We start from the raw sequence: 22,018 nt of genomic DNA on the forward strand, positions 1-22,018 counted from the left end.
TCTTTTCTTTTTTTTTTTTTTTTTTTTTTTTTTTGAATTATACTAAATTTCCTGTTGGGGTAATTATTTACCTACTGACTACTAAGTGGAGTGCTAAACCACTACACCACGGTTGGATTTTAAGAATGAAAAAGAAATGTGAAGATGTTTGTTTTTACGCGTTTAGAAATAATTAAGAAAAGGTGTCATTTGAAGTATAATATACAAGAAAAGAAAATGCCAAATGAAAATGCCAAATGCCAAATGATTTTTCTAATGCCAAACGGTTTTCAAAAATGCCAGATTTTTGGAATCTGGCATTTAAAATGCCAAACTGGCAACCCTGTTTAGTTTACCACTGACGTCATTTACGTCACTGAAATTGTCAAAAAGTTTTATGGAATTTCCGAAGTGAGTTCATGCACTGTGATCGTGTCTTTGAAAATGGTTGAAACTGGCAAGACAAATAACTGATAACCGTACACATTCCACAAACCTATGAATAACCATTTAGCTACTCGAATATGATGAGAACTGCACAATCTCTTTGGGTGGTAAAAAATATCACCAAAACAAAAATCAAACCAACAACACAACAAAACAAACCCGCATTCTCTATCTATCTATTTTAAGACGTACATTCTATGAATAAACCCAGATTGTTAATTCAAATTCTGATCATATGTGTAAAAACCCCAGACAATTTCCTTGGAATACGCCAAGCTTTTCAAATCCTTTATGAAAATAGAAATGTTGTAAAATAACGTCACATAGCTCAGCTTACTTTGTGTTCATGGCCTCGTTGGCACGTAATTATTCTTCTGCAGTATCAGTCCTTTTAATTGAATACTACTCAAACTGTAAAGATTCTCTTCCCAAGGGTATTTTTGTGATCAAAACCACTATACAATGGAGGGCTGTTCAGTAATATGATATCATGATCATCTAAGAGTGAAAAAAAAAAAAAAAAAAAAAAGAACAAAAAAAAAGTAGTCATATTAGAGATAATAATAATAATAATAAAAGAGAGACAACGAGAGAGAGTTTCGCCATAATAATAATAATGATAATAATAATAATAATAATAATAATAATAATAATAATAATAATAATAATAATAATAATAATAATAATAATAATAATAATAATAATAATAATAATAATCGTTATTGTCCATGAAGGCAATTTTTCATTTGGTTACAGCCATGGTCACCTAGGTTACAGCAATAGATAATATACGCAAACAGACATATAAGAAACAAAAAGTGTGAAACCACACACGCACACGCGCGCGCAAACACACACTCAGCAGAGACTCGCACTTAGATTTAAATAAGCTTCGTGTAACCTATCTAAAAGGCATATCATCATGATGACAAACATATATATATATATATATATATATATTATATATATATATATATATATATATATGTGTGTGTGTGTGTATGTGTGTGTATCAAGGACAATTATACTGTCAGAGAGAGAGAGAGAGAGAGAGAGAGAGAGAGAGAGAGAGAGAGACGGATAGATAGATAGATAAATAGTGTGTATGTGTGTGTGTGACAGATAGATAATGTGTGTGTGAATGTGTGGGTGTGTGTGTGTGTGAGAGAGAGAGAGAGAGAGAGAGAGAGAGAGAGAGAGAGAGAGAGAGAGAGAGAGAGAGGGAGGGAGGTACAATAACGATTCAAACTTTCATTAGAAAAATAAATCAATATACCATTATCAGGCAATGTCTAATAACAGATAAGATATTATATACATTAATTCTTTTCATCTATTACTCTTAATGCTGTGGGTATAAAAGAGTTTTTGTATCTGTTAATTCTAGTTTTAGTGCCTTCAAAACGTCTACCAGATGGTAACAACTTAAATAAATGATGTTGGATGGTTCGGTACGTATAGAATTTGCTATTTCTGAGGCTACTTTTCTGGTGGAATTCAGATGCTGTTAAAAATTTATAACCAACGATTTTCCCAGCAATATTTATTATATTATGTTGGATCTTATTATTCTCTTTCACCCCACAGTTACCATACCATATCGCAACACCAAAGGAAATTACACTTCTTATGAACGAGTTATACATTAAGATCATTGCCATTTTGCTAATTTCAAAAGATCTAAATTTCCTCATGAGACGCAATCTCTGTCCCATTTTTTTTTTTTTTTTGGTTAATAAAATCTATCTGTTTTAAAAAAAAAAAGTATATACACTCCTAGGTATTTAAATTCATCTACTACTTCTACCTCCTCGTTTTTTTAATATTTAGTTTCACGTGTTCATTTTGTTCTTTAAGCACAATGTCAAAAATATGTTCTTTAGTCTTTGTGATATTTATTAAGTGAAGCATATTAACAGAGCACCATTTAATGAATAAATCAACTTGATCAAAATGTATCATTTATTTATGCTATCATCATAATGGTTGAAAAAACCTACAATCGCTGTGTCGTCAGGGTAATTTAATTATAATTTGGCTGTTTGAATGGAGTGATCGGCAGTTATCGGTGTATAGAATGTATAGAATGGGTGACATTACACACCACTGGGGACATCCGTTTGATAGTGTTCTCTCTCATTTGATAGCTTCGACCCAAGGAGGAATCTTTGAGTTGTTTTTGTTTGTTTGTTTGTTTTAAAATCAAGGTTCATATAGTTTATGAACTTACTTCCTTAATCCTCTTCGGGCCTTGAGGCACATAGGGTATCCACCAGACATCTCCATTTAAATTTTATTATTTTTTTTTTGCGGTCGGCTGCTTTTGGAGTGGCTTTATTACAGGACAGGCCTGCTCCCTTTATTTCTTTCTTTTTCATAGTCCTTCGCCGGGTTTCTTCGGGACTCCCCCGCTTTCTCTTCCAATCTGCTGTCCAGTACAGGACTGTCTTGGGAATTGACCTTTTTTCCATTCTGGCCTGGCCACATGACCCAGCCAGCGCCATCTTCTTCTTTTTATTTGGCTTTCAATGTTAGTGCAGTCAGCTTTCTTTAATAGATCCATTGCTTTTATTTTTGTAGGCCAAAATATGTTGAAAATAGTTAATAATTGAAGTTATGCTTTAACATCCACCTGCAAAGTTAACATATTACTATTATCATCACACAAAACTGCGTGTAACATTAAACGCATTATTTAGTCTAATTGATATAATTTATTGAGGGCTTATCATAAATAGGCTATCTAAAAAGGAAATAAGAAAGAGCTGAGTGACGTCAACTTCGTTCCTTCTATATGATATGCTGGCTGTTGATGAACCTTCGTCGACTTGTAAGAAAGAAGGGAACTTGGGTGGGGGGGGGGGGGGGAGGGGGGGGGGGGGGTGACAATTAAAAAAAATTAACCAAAAAAAAATCAACAACTTTGCCCTCTATTCTTTTTTCTTATATTTTCAGTTTCTTTGTTTATTTTTCTTTGTACATAGAGCAACATTCCTCTATCATGTGCATTTAAATTTGTCATAGTCACGTTAACGCTATAATATTTATGGTACTAAATCTGAGTTAGGAACCGCTACGTTCATAGCACCTTCGTTTCCGCTAATCTAATCAACTTTCTCTTTCGCTCCCTGACTGTCACTAGATAGTCACTTGTTTACTGCTGTCTTGTCCTTGTCTTGCAAAGCCGTGTGTTGTGTGGGTAAGTCGGTTTGGACGAATTCAATCCCTCGAGGGGTCGGGGACATAAACTCATCGAAACTGGGGGAGAGGTTGCCAGGTTTCTCCTCCAGTAAGAGGAGCACTGGGTGGTAGCGAATCGGCTTCGGTCGAGAACCTGCCTAACGGCAAAATCGCTTCATCCTCATCAGTCATCAGTGGGTACTTTCCACTCCACCTGTTGTAACGAGCCCGAAACCGCAGAGCATCTAGTTGATTAGTGTGTTGTGATGGCGGGTTTGCGACGGTGCACGAGTGCGGTAAAAAATTTGCTGATTGGGTCGATTGTCATAAGTCATAACATGGTTGGTAGGCCTAGGTGTGTGAGTGTGAGCACCATTAGTATTAGCGTGTGAGTGTGGTTTCGTTCTACACATATATGCTGTTAATCGAAATTTATCCCAGTTTGTGAATCATTAAACGGACAGTATTGATTGTCACTAAGTAAACCGGAGGCGTAGGTACTTATTTAAAATTCTAAATCTGATAACTCAATTTGATTGAATGATTAGGAAATATTAGGTTCTAGTTCTAGTATTAGAATTAGATGTTCGATCATGATTCATTAATTAATTTAATTGAATTGTCTATAGATCTAGTCTTTATTAGCCACTAGTCTTTAGTCACTATTTTGTGTTAAGTGCTTTGTTCAAAATTCAAAATGGTATGATCCGAAATTTGAGTTTTAGATAACGGAGTGTCTACGTACACGGTAACTTTAGGCAGAAGTGAGCAACAGCAGTGGGAGTCAAATTGTGACCCAACTCGCCCATAGGAAAGTTATGACTGGAAATTGCCGTTCGCTACTAAAAGTTTTAGGGGGGTTCAATGAAAGATGCATAACTTCGTTATAAAGAGGAGTATCACAGATATTTTGGTATCATTATTTTTGTTACTAACCGTGCACCTATCCTCAGGATCTACGTACACAATAACATTTATACATGGTAACATTGGATCTCACCTTTATTAAGGGGTTAAATTGTATTGTTTGATTATTTAAAATAACACACGCACACACACACATACAGAGGGAGGTCCATCCATTGCTTGTATGTAGCGCAAACCAGTTACCGGAGCTACCGTGTACGTAGACCCTGAGGCTAGGTGCCCGGTTACCGTGTACGTAGACACTGCCTTTAGATAATTCTGATAAGTGACCATATGATGAAATTGTACAGTTATGACTCTTGAGCATAAAAGTAGATCATATTAGTTGCTAAATTGACAAGATCAAGATAACTTACTTTGCTTCCCCTTGCAGTACTTCACAGATACAGAGTACATAATATCCTGATTTATTTTGGGCGAGGATACAGATATATAGCTTTCAATTCTTTGCTTACACATTTTGTCGCTTAATGAATGAAATTATTATTGTTCCTCCTATCTTTGCCTTACCAGATGCAAACATTTTCTCCCTGCTAGGGCAGTGAGAAAAGAGGGGACAGTTTATTCACAGAGAAAGAGAACCTGATGGCCACTTCAAGAAAACCAATGAAACTGAAGGAATTGGAAGGCTTCTTACAGGAGGTGGATGTCTTTGATAATCCCAAAATTTTACTCGAGCAGTATACCACTACACCACATCTTGCAGGTGAGATAATTTTATTTTTTTACCACACCTGTATTTGAAGTGTCTTAGTCTAATACCTACATAAGGCTGTTCTTGAAAACAAATGAGCTCTCCCATATTGTGAAAGTATAGTTATTTGGATGCCACTTTTTCCTAGAGATCTTTCTTTTAAAGATAATTCATATTTTAAAGATTAATCGGTCAATATAAAACACCGCCTTTGTGTATTGAAAGGACACATGGTTAGGACTTCTTCTTCTTCTTCTTCTTCTTCTTTAAGGTGGATCCTTGCTGGCCTCCAAACAACCCAATAGAATTCCTATCTGGTTTTTCATCTCTGCTATGTGTCCTGCCTCTGTAGTTGTTCTCCCCATCCAGTCCGCAATACCTTGAGACCACCTCTTCCTTGACTTTCCCTTGCTAAGCTTGCCCTCGCTTTACTATTTATGCATGTCTTTTGATGTGGCTAAAGTATTACAGATTCAGGGAGAGGAAGGAAACTCATGAGTTTTGAAAAATTATTGAATGGCCCAATTGTCCTAAAAACAACTACATTTGTGTCTACCATCCATGTGTACTTAGCAAAAAACAAAAATGCAAACAGACACATCACCTTTTGTAAGTCTATAAACTTTATAACAAAAATGGGAAACTGAGAATTTGTTTTTGCAAAGGAATAGTTATTTTAATTTGAATACAGGATTATACTAGATTTTGATATTTAATTTAATTATGATTGGAGGAAGGATGAGAGACATTGATGACCAGGGAGAACATCGAAGTTTTGTTCTTCTAAAAAGTTGCGACAGATTGCTGCAGTGTGTGACTGGGTACTGTCTTTTCGAAAAAGATTCATTTCTTTATACGGCTCTATGGTAGGGAAAACCTGGACTTGTAAGATCTGGTTGAGGTAGGTAATGCATTGATGTTTCCTCATAAAATAACAAGGTCAGTTTTACTTTACACACTGATGTCAACTAGGCCATCACCCATTCATCATTTTTGCTGATATGATGATGGTTTTGCATTTTCTACTCCAATCATATGGAATTCTTTACCACCAAAAGCCCGACAATGTGAAAGTCTGTCGGTCTTCCAACGGCATCTTAAAACCAATATTATTCATTTTGCTCCTACCCTTCCGCTTTTTGCGGAATCATTCTGCATAAATTGGTCTACATTCTGCGATTCTGCATTCATGGCAAAAATTCCAACCGAGGAAAATTAAACGAAAAAATAATGTCTAATGTTTAAAAAAAATGTTTAAAAAAAGTGTGAACTATGGCTTTTTTTCATCATCATCCTCTATGGTCAATCAACACACATTTTGTATGTCTGATTAGTCCTTTCATAGTGTGTGCAGTTGATGCCGGGTATTATATGCTTTGCTTTGAGACTTCCAGGGCCTGTGTCCTCTATTATTATTTGACCCCCTTTTTAGTCTTCAAACAATCTGCACATTTTATATTGTATCATTTGAGTGCATTTAGATTGTCGATTACTTTATCTGCTTCAAAGCATGTCATAGTCAATAACAGTAAGTTGATTCTGCTTTTTATCGATTTCTCTTTGGAGCTGATGCCATCCCACATTCCATGTTGTATGGCGTGGCAGTGATGTGTGTGTGTGCGTGCTTTTTTTGTTTTTTTTTGTTGTTGTTTCTTTTTGCTTTTATTTATTTATTGTCACAGTGAGTGAATCGGCAGTGAATGATATTTACAATTTTACCAACAAAAAGGCATGGGTGACGTCATCAATGTACGAGTCCTGGAAATGCAATCCTTTAGATCATATACTTGTACAGTAGGCTACATCACCGTTTGAGTCCCTTGTCTTATAGCCATATTCATGTATTCGTCGAAACACAATTTGACGAAAGTTAGAAGCCTTCAAAAAGTGATGCATTTATTTTTCCCCCAAGTGTATCTTAATCATTTTATTACTGTTGCATTATTTTATAATTTTGCAGTATGATTGAGGGAGCGGCCACAATTTTATTTTTAAAAAAACAAAAAACAAACTTATTTTTACTGTTTTCAGCTTGTGTGCTTCATACCATCACCTCCACATTTGACGACATAGAAGGGAAAACCATTGCTGATCTTGGTGTTGGATGTGGTGTATTGAGCATAGGAGCCACCATGCTTGGTGCAGAGTAAGAAATATTTAGTTTCTAAACATGAATATCTTCTATAACGAGTCAAATTAGGAGTTACTAATGTTTAAGAGGTATTTGACGTTCATCTGACGAACAAGAGCCAAATCCTCATTATTTCAGTATTTTTTAAATGTAATTTTCAAAATAGTTTATAAATTCAACTTTAATTGGACATGAGCTGTAGCATTTGAAAAAAATATCTATTGGAAAAGAGAGAGTGAAGACCAGGAGTCTGATAAAAACAATATGCAAATTGGGTGGATGTAGCAGGATACAAAACTATTTGAGTGGTGTTCCTTTTTTGCACAATTTCTTTCATGTAGTCATCAAAATTTTGCTATGGTCTTTAGTAGTTGAACATATATATGTTGGGCTCTATAGAACTTTTAAAAAATTCCTTAAATCGATGTGTACATATATGCAGGTCTGACATCCGACCCCACTTATGGACCTACAGTAGAATTACTTTAAACCGAAATTTTGGGGACCATCTAAACCATTTCGGTTTAAAGACATTTTGGTTTAAAGCAAGTTCCCATTTTGCGATGTTTTTCAAGTGTAGTAACTATTTAAGAAATTTGCATATTTAATCGTATCATGGGTTTCTCCTTAAATGTAGTTGTTGAATAAATGCCGTCTTCGTAACCATTAAAATTTTTTATTTTTTTAAAAATTTTATTATTTTTTAATTTTTTTTTTAATTTTTATTTTTTGGTGTTTTAAAAATATTTTTGGGGGTTTTCGTTTTCAATTCAAAATTGTTGAAAGAGTTGAGTTCGGGATGCCTTGTTTTTTACATATCTCCGTCTTGATCAACTTTTTTTCCATCGACTTCACATAGTATTTTGATTTTAAACTCCAACGTGTAAGCACAGTGCTTTCTTTTAGTAAAATGTAAAGCTAAAATAAGATCGAAAGTTCTTGTGCGATAATTGATAATGAATGATGCGCAGGTGAAGTGAAATGGAAATGAAAAGGCGTGTCAATGCTAAGTTGTCTACTACACATCTCTCTTTTGTTGAAAAGCCATTAGGTTCAAAGGCCTTATTAAATAGAACCACCCCCCCCCTCTCACACACACGTTCAATCAAAGTGGAAATGAAATGGCATGTCAATGGTAAGTTGTCTACCACCCCCTCCTTATTGTCGTGTTGAAAATCCAGTCAGTTCCAAAGCATCAACACACGAGCGAGAACATCTCGCTTGCGTGATTCTACACCCCAACTCCCCCTCTTTCCTCATTTTTCGCCCGTTGTCTTCCTTTTCCAGTCTGCGATCGTGGTGCTGGCCAAACCCAAGTGCAGTGATTGAAGTGTTTGCCTACCCCCCACCCCTCACCCTCATCTTATACTTACGCTCTTTGTTTTAATATCGCCGGGCATTATTATGTGGGGCCACCTTCCCGAATTTTTGAAGAAAAATAGAGAGAGAAAAGGGGAAGGTGCTCTCAAGTTGTTTCGGTTTAAAGAAAGTCCTTCTTAGAAGTATTTCGGTTCATCGTAAGAATTAGTACAAAGATAATGAAGAAACTAGTACAATTTATTAAATTCTTTGCGGTTTAAGGTATTTTTCGGTTTAGCTTCTTTCGGTTTAAAGTAATTTTACTGTAGTTTAACATTGTTGTAATGGACAATATTTTGCGTAATTTACAGCAATGGAATTGGGTTATCAGATCTGCAAATAAGCGCACGCCACCAAAAATATATCTTTGAAAGGGTTATGGTAATGCCATCCGTTTCTCTGTTTAGACAGGTAAAAGGCTTTGTGGTAGGAAAATCTTATACCTAAGACAACTTTACCACAATTATGTAATGTCTTTGACACTGGATATTGTGCCACTAATTAGGCAATCCCTAAAGTCCACTTTAAACATTTGACTCTACTTAGATGATTTATTATTTTCAATTTGATCCACTTGTATAAGTTCAAAAATTATTATTATCCACTCTTTAAGCTTTGTACTTGGGGTCGACATTGATCAAGACGCATTGGATATATGTGCAAAGAATGCAGAGGAATTTGAAATGCCATCAATTGATTTGATCTGTGCAGACGTCAGAACTTTGGCCTTCAGTTGCAACTCCAGATTTCACAAAATGTTTGATACTGTTATCATGAATCCTCCTTTTGGTACAAAGCGTAATGAAGGTAATTTGAATGTTATCAGATTGAGTTATTTTGATGTACAGATACAATGTAAACTGTAACAGGAAAACTGTTTCAACTAAAGTTGGAACACTAGAATTAAACTATATAACTAAATTGATGAATTGTCAATGTTTTATAAGACAAATTTAATTGAGAATACAGAGAGATTGGTGGGAAAGATGTTTTTATTGCCAATGTTTATTAGTGTCATGGTGGTGTTATAGGGGCCTGCAAGTTACAGCATGATTCCGTCGTTGGACTTCACATAATTTTCACATAATTAGCGAGCTAGGGTCACTACATTACAGCAAAAATATGTTCAACCCTGAAATTTGGTTCAACCAGTTTTTACAATCACATACAGTGCAGTCGAATTGGGTGGGAAAAGCAAATGACTTCTATTTATCAGAATTCGATTTGAGTAGAAAGCCAAGTTGTACAACAAAGAAAGAAAGACTACACATTGTTGTACCCTTGTTGTACACGTATGCTTTGGCCCTGGCCAAGCCGTGCCCTGGCCCTTACACTTACAAGCTACACAACAGCACAGAGTAGTAGTTAACACTGCATGCTGTGTAGGCCCTCTACTTCTAGATCTAGATCCATCGATCAATAAAGAAAGACGGCACAGAAGAGAAAGAGAAACGCGTGGAGTGGGGTGTGGCCTATGATTGTTCGTGCCGTGTATTGGTCAACACTGTGTGTTAGATCTATTTATAACCAACCCCCTTTGTTAGCCAGCGGCCAGCAGACCACAAGTTAGTCTTAGTGATGAGAGTGCGAGAAGGAAAGAGGGATGACGCGAGACAGCTGGTCAATTTGGAGAAAGAAGAGAGAGGACGGAGAGGGAACAACACGCCATTACATGCCTCAGGGGTCTAGTTATTATTATTATTAGTCAGCTCAGTCATTAAAACGCGTGGGAGGGTGGATACAGAGAACAGGCAGTTCGTTATGACCTTCCAGAGTTGTTTTTTTTTAGTGATGGGCAAGCACTTGCACTTCGAATAAAGAGAATAACGACTGTTCGAATTCGAATTAACCATGAATATTTTATATAGAAAAAGAAGAAAATAATTCATTACATCGTATTTTCTTCGATTTAAAAGAAATTCGGTTAATCAGATTTCGAATTATCTGGACTGGAATGTAAATTTTGATGATTAGGAAAAAGGTTCTTGTGGATAATCATGGGGCTGTTCCATATATGTAACACTTCATATGGATTATTTCTTGTAATTTACAGGCCATCTCTAGTATATTATGTCAAGTTAAGTTTGCAAACTAATATAAATGTTTTTTCCTCCATTATATTGCATATATTTAAGATACTTTTTTATGTTTAAGTATTCATTTTTCAGGAATTGAATTCAGAAGTTTGATTGTCATTGCATATGGTACATACTATTTTTAGTTGTTGACCTAATGAAATCCAATCAATTTCATCTCATAGGGATTGACATGCAGTTTTTACGAGCTGGTCTGAGCCTTTCCTCAAATGCTGTATATTCTCTCCACAAGTCTTCAACAAGAGAGGTAAGCATATTATGAAATATTAGCATCACCAAAGAAGCAAAATTATGCAACCGCCACCCTCAACTCCTGGGGAAAAAAATAGAATAAAAGTAAGGCAAAGGTCAAAGCTTTTTAAAGAGAACCATTTTCTATTAATAACCATGCCCTATATGGGCATTTGTTTGTTTTGTTTTATTTTCCAGAGAAGAGAAACAGATGGATCATTTCTTGTGCAATATTTACAATTTTTGTTTTACTGGGTAATAAACGAAATATTGAAGGAGCCATGAAATCACAGAATTTCATTAACGATAATAATGATGAAAACAAAAATAATAATAATAATCATAATAATACTAATACTAATAATACTAATAATAATGATAATAATAATAATAATAATAATAATAATATAATAATAATAATAATAATAATAATATAATAATAATAATAATAATAATAATAACAATAATAATAATAATAATAAAACACAAAATGTTTCAGACTTTTTGACTTTCGTCTGTTAAGAGCACTTACTACTACTACTACTACTATAATAATAATAATAATAATAATAATAATAATAATAATAATAATAATAATAATAATAATAATAATAATAATAATAATAATAATAATAATAATGATTAATAGTAATAACTAATAATAGATATACAGTCGACTCCGCTTAATTGCACACCATTGGGACTTTGGGTTAGTGTGTCGGTTAAGCAGAGTGTCCGATAAAATGGAGAAGCTAAAATAGCATTAAAGCACCAGCTTTCACGTGCCATTCATGTAGGACTTGCCCCTCTGAGCTTTCTGCGGGCTTGGACTGTCATGTTCAAGATATGGCCTCATTAGAAGGGTTTTGTTTTTTTGTTTGTTCTGTTTTGTTTCTTTTTTTTTTTTTTGATGATTTATATATATATATATATATATATATATATATTTGTTGTCTTTTTTCCCTTTCTTTTTCATGTTTCATCGACAACAAATTGTGGCCTTATTGATTGTAAGAATAGTAATAGTAATCGTGAAGCGTTGATTGCTCTCTATTCTTTTGTAAGCTGTTTACAAACCCTTGACTCCAATCTCACCAATGTTGGTAGATCATTTGTCAAGCATTCATCTTTGATAAAGCAGTATAGTTTGTCCAGCATGTCAGGTTTTTCTGTGCCACACTCTGATGACTCATCCCCATCTTCATTATTCAGGAGTTGTTTTTTGTTAGACTGAACGGAGTCCAGTAGGACACCCCTGATGTTTATATTGTTGTCCAAAGTAAGGAATCAATCGAGTCACAACTTTTTTGTTTATTTTTTAGATGTCTTTTTTTCCAATCAAGATGGAATCAAGATGTAGCGATTGAGCGGAGAAGTTATGCAATTAGGCAACGCGATTATAAAGAAAAAAATTTGTTTTTTGGGAGTGTATAGCGTATAAGCGGAGTATATGATTAACTGATGTGCGATTAAGCGGAGTGAACTGTAATAATATTAATAATAATAATAATAATAATGATTAATAATAATAGTAATGAGGATGAGGAGGAGAAGGATTGTCATAGTTTTTTAACATCAAAACCTCTACTATTATTATAATTATTATCCTATTGATTCCATTTCCTCGTCACCCCCCCCCCCCCACCCTGTACTTAAAAAAAAAATTTCAGCACATCAAAAAGAAAGCAGAAGACTGGGGTGTGGACATACAAGTGATAGCTGAAATGAAATATGATTTGGCTGCTACTCACAAGTTTCACAAGAAAAAAAGTGTTGATATTGAAGTCGACTTTATTCGTCTGTGTCATCGAAAGTCCCCAGGCACCTCTTGAAATTCGCCATGCTTTATAATTGTTCTGTCTAAACTTCATCAAAAATACTGAAGCTTGAAGAACACAAGTTGCTGGTTCACAGTCCTTCAATACGGAGTCCTGCTGTCATCAGGATTTCTCTTTTAGAGAGAAAATCCTTTCATATGTCTTGCAGCCTTTTATATCATGCATTAATCAAAGGAGAAAGTAATTATAGTTAAATAAGGTACACTCAGCTGAGATCAAAACTTGCAACCCCTGAACTTTAGCAGTTGATCGGGTAAGCATCCTCATAAATGCAACCCAGTCTCAAGAATATTTTAAATCATTAAAATACAATTTTTATCAAAAACAAAAGCATGAACATTTCATCTACCTGTTACTGCCAGTCCATGAAATCGTGTAATCTCCATTGCTACAATCTCCTCCTCCTCTTCCCTCCCACCTCCCCCACAACTCCTGTCCAAGGACAGGACTTATGTCACTGATTTAAAATTTTTACTGTATTTTACAGCTATGTTAATGTGGTGAACACTGAGCTGAGACTTATGAGTTCTCTTCATATCTGTACTAATAACAGCAGTGGTAACATGGGTTTTTGGGATGTTCTGCTTTTCTTATAACCTCTTTGTCTGAGTTCTCCTTCTTCCTTTGATTGCCCACAATCAATTGGTTAATTATTATGGCAAATATGAAACTGCTTTCTAATCTCCCTGTATTCCTTGTTTATAATCGTTAGTCTAAAATCAATTTCCAGGGACATTCAGGGGTCGTCAACGTTGATCAGTGATGGTTTGTGTAGGGCCTAAGTATCTGCATAGCAATTTGCCACAAAAGCATCAATTGTAATGGCTTCGGTCACTTTAGCGCGTCAAGCTGGTTCCAGTCTCTGACCGTACGCGGCAAGAAGGAAAAACCACGGTATTGTGTTCTGTGTGTTATGTGGCTGTATTGGTTGTTGTTACCTCTTCTCTGTCTCAAAGGTGCTGGTATCAGTTTTTTCTTGATGACTGGGCATTCAGCGAGATGGTGCTTGATCTTAATTAGCATTGTTAATCTTGCTGATTTTCTGCGTTGTTCTAATTTCGGCCACTGTAGTTTTTCTAGCATGTCTGATACACTTGAGGTGTTGTGGTGTCTGTTCAGGACATAGCGTGCAGCTCTTCTTTGCACTGATTCAATTTTTGAGACGTATTTTTGGGAGTGGGGATCCCAGAGTTCTTTTGCCCTCTGGTTGAGTTTCCTGTTGAAGTTGCCATAATTAAAGTAGGCCTATGGATGGCATGTGGGATAGTAAAATAAAGTGATTTAATATTATAGAATTAACACAGACGTCTTGTTGTTTTTATGTTTGGATATAACAGGATATTTTTTTAATTGCAAAATTGATCTCTGACAAAAGAGAGTTCCATTTGTAAGCTAACAAGTAAATAAGTAGTAATTATGAGTACAGGAGATAGTGAAACAAGTAAGATGATGTTATATACTTTAACACAACCCCTTAAACTCAGCTTTGGTAATATGCCTAAATGATTAGTATTAAACAAAAATATAACATTAAAAAAAAAGATTAAAAATGAATATCTAGTATGGAAACAATTCTTAGTCTTGCCATATAGAATTAAGTAATAATAGTATTATGTATTTGTAATGGATGAGTCAATTTTCCTTATTGAAAATGAAAAACACTATTGATTTAAACAAAAAATAATTATAATATTAATATTATTATAATAAAGATTCAATACAAATTAAAATAGCATTTAAAAAACTAGTAGTATAACTACTGCAACATAATGCATATTTGTGTCCATCAATTGAAATTTGCTCAACTGGTCCGGCTAAATCTACATGAATCTTATCTAAAATTGCACATTATCTAGTGTCTGGTTGCCAGTTAATACTGTTCGTCGTCTTTCCGAGCACACAAGATGCTTTTTCTTTACAATCAGTGATTGTCATACCTTGAACGACTGTCTCTAAAGAGAGAATATCTCGAATGTTACAGTGTCCCATGGTCTCCTGCCATTGTTGTAGCGTAGCAACTTTGTCTGTCTGTCACACTATTTAAGAAATAGAGGTTGCCTTCTCTTTATCACGTGCATCTCTTAGGTTTAAAGATAAGGATCAGTCATCTAGGATTTGTACGAGTTCAGCAAAGCATTTTTCATTTTTGCTGTCATTAACTACTAGGTCTTTGTCGTCTAGGTTGGCAAACACAGAATGTAAATCTCTGATTCTCATAAATCCAAGGAACTTTATTTCCCACAGCTTAAAATTTCGTTCATCACCAATAAATAATAGTTTATTTCTATGCCTGGGCTCATAACCTGTTGAAGTTGCCATAATTGAAGTATGGATGGCATGTGGGAAATAGTAAAATAAAGTGATTTAATATTATAGAATTAACACAGACGTCTTGGTGTTTTCATGTTTAGATAGAACAGGAAGTGAAAGTAACACCAAAATTGATCTCTGACAGAAGAGAGTTCCATTTGTAAGCTAACAAGCTAATAAGTAGTAATTATGAGTACAGGAGATAGTGAAACAATAATCATACATACAGTAAGATGAGGTTATATACTTTAACATTTCCTTCCACGTTCAGAACAGGTGAAGGCAGTTTTCATGTTTCTGCATAAAACAGGGTTGATTCGATCTGTCTTTGGATTTTGCCTTCTGAAGAAATCGAGTGCGGATGTGTTATTGACCTTCAATTCATATCTAATTGTCTGGATTGCATTTAGCATTGGAATAGACATCCTGTTTGTTTGTTTATTTAATATCCTTGACATTGCTGAAGATGTTGATTCTACCAGAGGGCCATGAAAAACAGTGAAAGTAGCCAATGTGACTTTGGACATGGTGGGGTACTTGGAGCATATCGATTCGTGAGCCCACCATTTGTCTACTCTGTCCAAAGTTGGGGGTAAGGTTTTGTCATTGACATAGGCTCTCACTTCATCCTTATATAACCTTTCTCAGTATCTGTCACGAGGTGGTCAAATTTTCTGCCGAGGGTATTGACGTTTGTCATGACAACCCAGTGATTAGTCAGCTCGGGGTCCATTGCTGAGAAGGCCCCCATAGTACTGTTCTGTGTTGGCAGTTTTTGAAGCATGAGCTGAGCAGTTGACACATAGCCCTGAATAACCTTTTCCATGAATTGTGATGATGCTTCTATTTTAGAGTGTCCAATGTAAATGTCACTGTGGTGGCGATATGATGTATCACTATCACTGATTTTGTCTGTTGTGAGTTTGCTGTTGTGAGTTTGTGTAATTGTTTAGGTTTGTGTTCAGGTTTCATAAAGCAGCATACAAATTTCCTTTCACACTCCATCAGCATTTCATGCAGCTTGTGGGCCATAGGGGCCTTTGCCTTTGTTTGGAATGTGCAAACATATTCCTTAAAAATGCTAAGCACAGAAGAAAAAACTTGAAGCTGTGATGTTTAGTAAAAGAGCCTCTGATATAGTCTCTTTTCTTTGTTTTCCCTCCTTTGAACCCTTTTTCTGTGAAAGAAGCTGCTGCATTATTTCGTACAGCCTCTGTTTGAAAACTGTAACAAACTTTTTACCCTCCTACATGATGAAACAACCAACAAACATATTGAGTCATTAAAAAATTGACTGTGTTGTCTTCGATCAACTGGACAAACGCCATCTTTTTATTCACTGTTTTCATTCTATTTTTTCTTGGACAAACTAGTAAAAAGCCCGCAATTTCGCGGGGAAGGAACTATTTTCATTCGATATTATACCCACCATTATTTAATGAGGGCAGATTGGTAAACAACGTTGTCTGTGTAAGTTGGTACATCCTCTGTTGATTTTTATGTGTGGCCCAACATGAAGTGTAAGCCGCTATAGCCTCTGACCCGTGACACAGCAACATATAGTTGTCCGTGTATGAAAACAGGTTGTGGTAATAAAATCAACTGCGAAAATAAACCTGAAGTAGCAGACGTGAGCAGAGTTGAAAGACGATCCTGGGATCGAAAACTTACCTTACAGTACAGTACTCTAGTGATCATGTTTGGTGGTGTTTGGCACCGTTTTTATGCACCTCCACTGACTTTAAATTATAAAAGGAAATCAAATTATCTGTTTATCTATCAGTAAAAAATACATTTCTAATTTTCAAATCTTTCAGTAGAGTTGTGCGCCGTATAATTTTTTTTTTATTGACTCAAATGGCACAATGTTCTCCACAAGGCTAGACTATATTTAAGAAAGGATTTTCAATTCCATTGTACTTATCTTCCAACAACATTCTACATGTTTTTATATTTCACTTTCTAAACTGCATTACACAGTTCCTCCCCTCTTTTCACTTAATTAATTGCGCACCTTTTTAGAAATATCTAGCGTTCTGTTTTAATTCGTGCTTCCTTACAAAGGAGCATACTAATTTCCCGCCAACCAATGTTTTGTTTATTCATCTTAACTACGCCACTACCACATTATCTCTTTCATCTTTGGTGTTTCATTCATCCTGTTTTGTTGATAAAGGGGAAACCCGAAACGTTCATTTGATCTGTTTTTGTAATTAAATTGAAGCTTACATTCAATTTCACATGATTATTTATTTCTCCGAGCTTCGAGCAGCAACATTTACATTAAGTGAATACATTAAACTGGGGATGTAGGAGCTTTCGGAATGTCTCCCCTTTACTTTACTTATGGAAAAACAAACATCCTAGCACCTTTACTAAGACTTATGACTAACCCTAATAGAAAAAAGATATACTCCGATATCGAGCTAACCCTAATAGAAAAAATGATGACAAATTGAATAAATAAACGCCTGACAAAAGATCAACGGTGAAAATACAAATTTAAAGAATACTGGGGATGTAGGAGCTGTCGGAATGTCTCCCCTTTACTTAACTTATGGAAAAACAAACACCCTAGCACCTTTAATAAGACTTATGACTAACCTCTTGAGCTAACCCTAATAGAAAAAAAAAACAACTCTCGGACAGCTTTGCACTACCTTTCAATACTTAACAAATCAAAATGGCGGCCGAAAATCAAAACAATGGTCAAATTAGGAAATTTTAAACTTTCACAAATCTATCAAGGTTTGTTCTAGAGTTTTTAAAATACTTCTATATAATGACAAATTGAATAAATAAATGCCTGACAAAATATCAACGGTGAAAATACAAATTTAAAGAATACTGGGGATGTAGGAGCTTTCGGAATGTCTCCCCTTTACTTAACTTATGGAAAAACAAACATCCTAGCACCTTTACTAAGGTTTATGACTAACCCTAATAGAAAAAAAAATCCTTCGATCTCGAGCTAATCCTAATAGTAAAAAAAGAATCAAAATGGCGACTGAAATACCTTCATGTGATCAAGTGAATAATATCACCATGAATGCCGAAGATGTTTGTGACAGCATGGAAGGTGTTGGTTGGCTAAAACGCCCGTCGATGTATGGAGCTAGTTGTCTCCTTAGAGTGGCAAGCATGGCAGAACGGACACATTTAACTATGTCAGGAAAGGATTCTGCAGCAGGGTCCTTCTTCAGAGCTAGATAGACGTTGTCAGCTGCAATGGGGACTCCGAAGTCATCATCGCTGTCTTCAAGCAATTTAGAAGGGTCAGCAGAGAGCTCATGCAGATAATTCATACATCCCTTCGTATATGACACTATTTCCAAATGTCTCTTCTGCTCTGGATTCTTGTAGAAGAGGCACATCCAGGGTCCAGTCAAGACTTTCCCAAAGAGACCTAGAAATTGTACCTGCACCATTATATCACTGTTACTCAGGTCTCCGAGAAGGGACAGGCGAATCTGGGTTGCAGTGCAATACTTCTTCAGGTAGGTGGTGAATGATTCCTTTAGGCTGTAAATGATGCCTGCAGATGGAACAAAACATGGAGCTGGTTTCCTACATACAGAGGAAGAATGCCTTGTCTGAGTCCAGATCTGTCTAAAAATAATTTGAATCCTGCAGGATCACCAGAACTTGCTTTGTATCTAAGTTTTGAAAAACAATAAATGAAGTTGGCTGCATGACAGTCCTTGCCATATACATTACTTGGTATATTTTTAGCTCTGTCACGAATACCAAGAGCTTTTTTTGTGGTTGAGGCTAACCCATCGAGTGGATGGACGTTACAGTTTAGCTCCACCAGTTCTTTGTTCAGGAGCATAGGGTACTCAGCTCGGCACTGACGCAGTGGTTGACGGCAGCTCTGTCTGTCAGGGTAAAGGTTATGTTGGCATAAAATATGCTTAAGACATCCTCCATTGTCTGGTCGGTATAGGAAGCATATGATGCAGCAATTCCCTTGAGGGTGTTGATTATGTGGTTGAAATAGTCCTCTGTTGTTCCACCGGACAAGTGACCAACCTGCAGGTACATAGTTTTCCTCTGTGAGGTAACAATGTGGACCTCGTTCACATGAGTGCCCTCAATGGAGGTGGCATCCCATGCAAGTGTAGTGTTGTCCGATAAAAACATGGCTTCTGCAGTCTGGAGGTTGGACAGCACACCAAGCTCATGAGCCATGCGGCAAACTGTCGAGGGTCCCGGAGCACAGGAAAGCTGTTGGTCGTGAAGAACAGGATATAGAATCAGGTCGCCAGCTCTCTCCACAGGAACAATGCTAACCAAGCATTTATAAATTGCCAGTTGCATGTTGTCGCAATACCGTCCTGTGTGAGTATTGATGACGTGGTCATCTCCATTTGTTGGTTGTTCTAATTCACTTTCCAAAATCAGAATTCTATTTTGCTCACTCCGTAACAAATCCTCAAGGTTTTTTAATTTTAACTTTGCTTTGTTTAGTGCTATTTCGGTATTAACTCGTTTTCTCTTCTCCTTTTCCAACATCATGAGAAAATAAGCCCTTTCCCCCACCAACTCTAAAGCCTTCACCCTCCTTTCCAACAACTTCTTGTCTCTCCTCAAACTTCTTAACTCAGTCTGCCTTTTTTCTATCATCACGTCTTTTCTTTGAATTTTGTAATTGACACGTTTTACATTGTAAGTTTTGGACATTATATTTCTCTGTCTCCGAAGAGAGGTACAGGTACCGTAGAACGGGGCTACTTTGCACTTGGTGCAACCTTCCAGTGAAAATTCTGAACTCATGCAATGGCAAATAACTGATATCAAAGCATTTTGGAGGGGTCAAGTGTTGTACTAGAGGTGCATATGTATAATTTGTGAAAATTATGAAACCAAAGAGAGATAAAGTAAATTTTCTTGATAAAACTTTAATATGAGAAAACAGGGCTACTTTGCACACCTTAACAGTAATTCAATTACAACACACATTACTATCATAAAACATGGTTTAATTCTTTTGTTTAACATTAGGACATTTTAAACCATTATTACACACAAAAATAGTAAGTCAGTGATATAAGACTCAAAATATTATTCTGAAATTATCTTAAGTCCTTGAAAATGTTTCAGCTCTTCTTCTTTGCGGGGGGTTCCCAATCACCGTCGCTGTCATCATATACTGAGTTGTCCGAGATGCTATCATCTGATGAAGTATTTGATGCAGCAGCTGGTGATGAGAGACCTTGGGCAGCAGTTGATGTTGAGGCTTCCTCTTCTGCAGATGTTGAAGGTTGAACAATATCTGAGACGATGGGTTCTTGTGTGCAATCAACAGACGATTTAGCTGTGGAATTTGATTTTAAGTCATCGGCACACAATGATTTGCCTGGAATAACGTTCACTTTCTTTTTTGCTTTCCTGCGTGTTTGGTTACCACCAGGGGTGAATTTGAAGTTGTGAAGATATTCCTCGAATGATTCACTCACCAAACTGGAGTCACATGAGCTAACGTCTTTTTCTTGGCGGAATTTTTTCAAAGCTTTGTTGGCATTTACGGGGAAAATGCCACATGTTCTAAACCCTGAAACGAGATTGTCCCTTGTTTTCATCCCCAAATCAGTGATAAGTTTCGACAATAGTCTAGGGAAATCAGATTTGTCCAACGACGTTGAATTTGGATTTTTCATTTTGTAATCCGTCATAATCTTCCTCCAAGCTCGCTTCATTGGGCCGAAATAGGAGACGTCAAGGGGCTGGAGCTTGTCAGTGCTGTTGGGGGGTAATAACACAAAACCAATGTCATATTTTTCACACATTTCTATTACAGAGTAACTTAGGTGGGAACTCAAATTGTCTCCGATTAGAACTTTTTTTCCCTCTTTCCTCCTTGCCCACGGAACAACAACACTTCTGAACCATTCTTCGAAGTTAATCGAATCCATCCAACCCGATATGCTTTTGCTGTAACGAGCATCCGGGGGCCCTCCTTCCATCCATGAATCCCACATGTGTGATGCCTTATAACAACATAAGGGGGGAGAAGTTGCCCATCAGCAGTACCCGCGAACATGATGCTTATATTACCCTTGCTGAAGTTGATTATCCGCTCTGGATATTTCACCCCCCTCCGAAAAATACACTTTTTTGTTCCAGGCTGATCTGAGAGGTTGGTCTCATCATAGTTCATTATATTTTCTTTGGGGACATTTTCAAGAGACTTTTCTAATTGTTGAAAGTAAATTTTTATCTCTTGGGTGTCACTTTGGCACGAAAGCGTTTGATGTTCTGGCACATTCTTGTGGAGAGAGTAGTGTTTCTTTTTAGAAATGAAGCCACCCAATCAGGCCCGGGTGCATTGTTTTTAAAAGCTGAGACATTTCTTCCAATTTTATTTAAGTAACCATGCACAATAAGCTGTATGTCCATTGCTTCAAGAGGCATGCCATAATCTGCACAAACCTCAACATGTTTTGCAATTACTTCTTCTTCGTCAACTGAAAATACTACTGGATGCCCTGCCCTTTTCTGTCCCCGCGGAATTATGCCATTTTTGGGGCAAAATTATGCCAATATTATGCCAAAAAAAGGGCAAATTGTGTCATAAATTATGCCAAAAATCCAACATTATGCCATAAATTATGCCAAACATCCGACATTTTGTAACGTGGTAATGTAAATTTATAAGCTGAGAGAACAAGTAAATCAAATCAACATTAATTCACAATACGATGACAACAATATTAATGACCAACTAAATCTTATCACAACACTGGTGATAACGTTTAGGCATGCAACAGGGTGGTGAGAATAACTCTGACATAAAATTGTATTTTGAGTTGGATGTCATTTTGTA

The 22,018-nt window shown here is 36.1% G+C and overlaps 1 protein-coding gene and 1 pseudogene across 2 annotated transcripts; one reads left to right on the forward strand and one right to left on the reverse strand.

Moving 5' to 3' along the window:
• Positions 1-3,538: 3,538 nt before the first annotated feature.
• LOC144966421 (rRNA N(6)-adenosine-methyltransferase METTL5-like) lies at positions 3,539-14,183 on the forward strand. Its single transcript, XM_078902853.1, has 6 exons — positions 3,539-3,625; positions 5,047-5,239; positions 7,259-7,373; positions 9,331-9,524; positions 10,978-11,060; positions 12,715-14,183. The coding sequence occupies exons 2-6, from the start codon at positions 5,119-5,121 to the stop codon at positions 12,874-12,876; spliced, it is 675 nt and encodes a 224-aa protein (XP_078758979.1). The 5' UTR covers positions 3,539-3,625; positions 5,047-5,118; the 3' UTR covers positions 12,877-14,183.
• A 6,108-nt stretch (positions 14,184-20,291) lies between these two features.
• On the reverse strand, positions 20,292-21,723 carry LOC144964110 (uncharacterized; annotated as a pseudogene). The gene has a single exon (XR_013643746.1). The product of XR_013643746.1 is annotated as an uncharacterized LOC144964110 (transcript).
• Between the last annotated feature and the right edge of the window lie 295 nt (positions 21,724-22,018).

This window comes from Berghia stephanieae, chromosome 2 (genome assembly GCF_034508935.2).
Source record: "Berghia stephanieae isolate SIO BIC M18660-M18661 chromosome 2, UCSD_Bste_1.3, whole genome shotgun sequence".
Classification (NCBI taxonomy): Eukaryota; Metazoa; Mollusca; class Gastropoda; order Nudibranchia; family Aeolidiidae; genus Berghia; species Berghia stephanieae.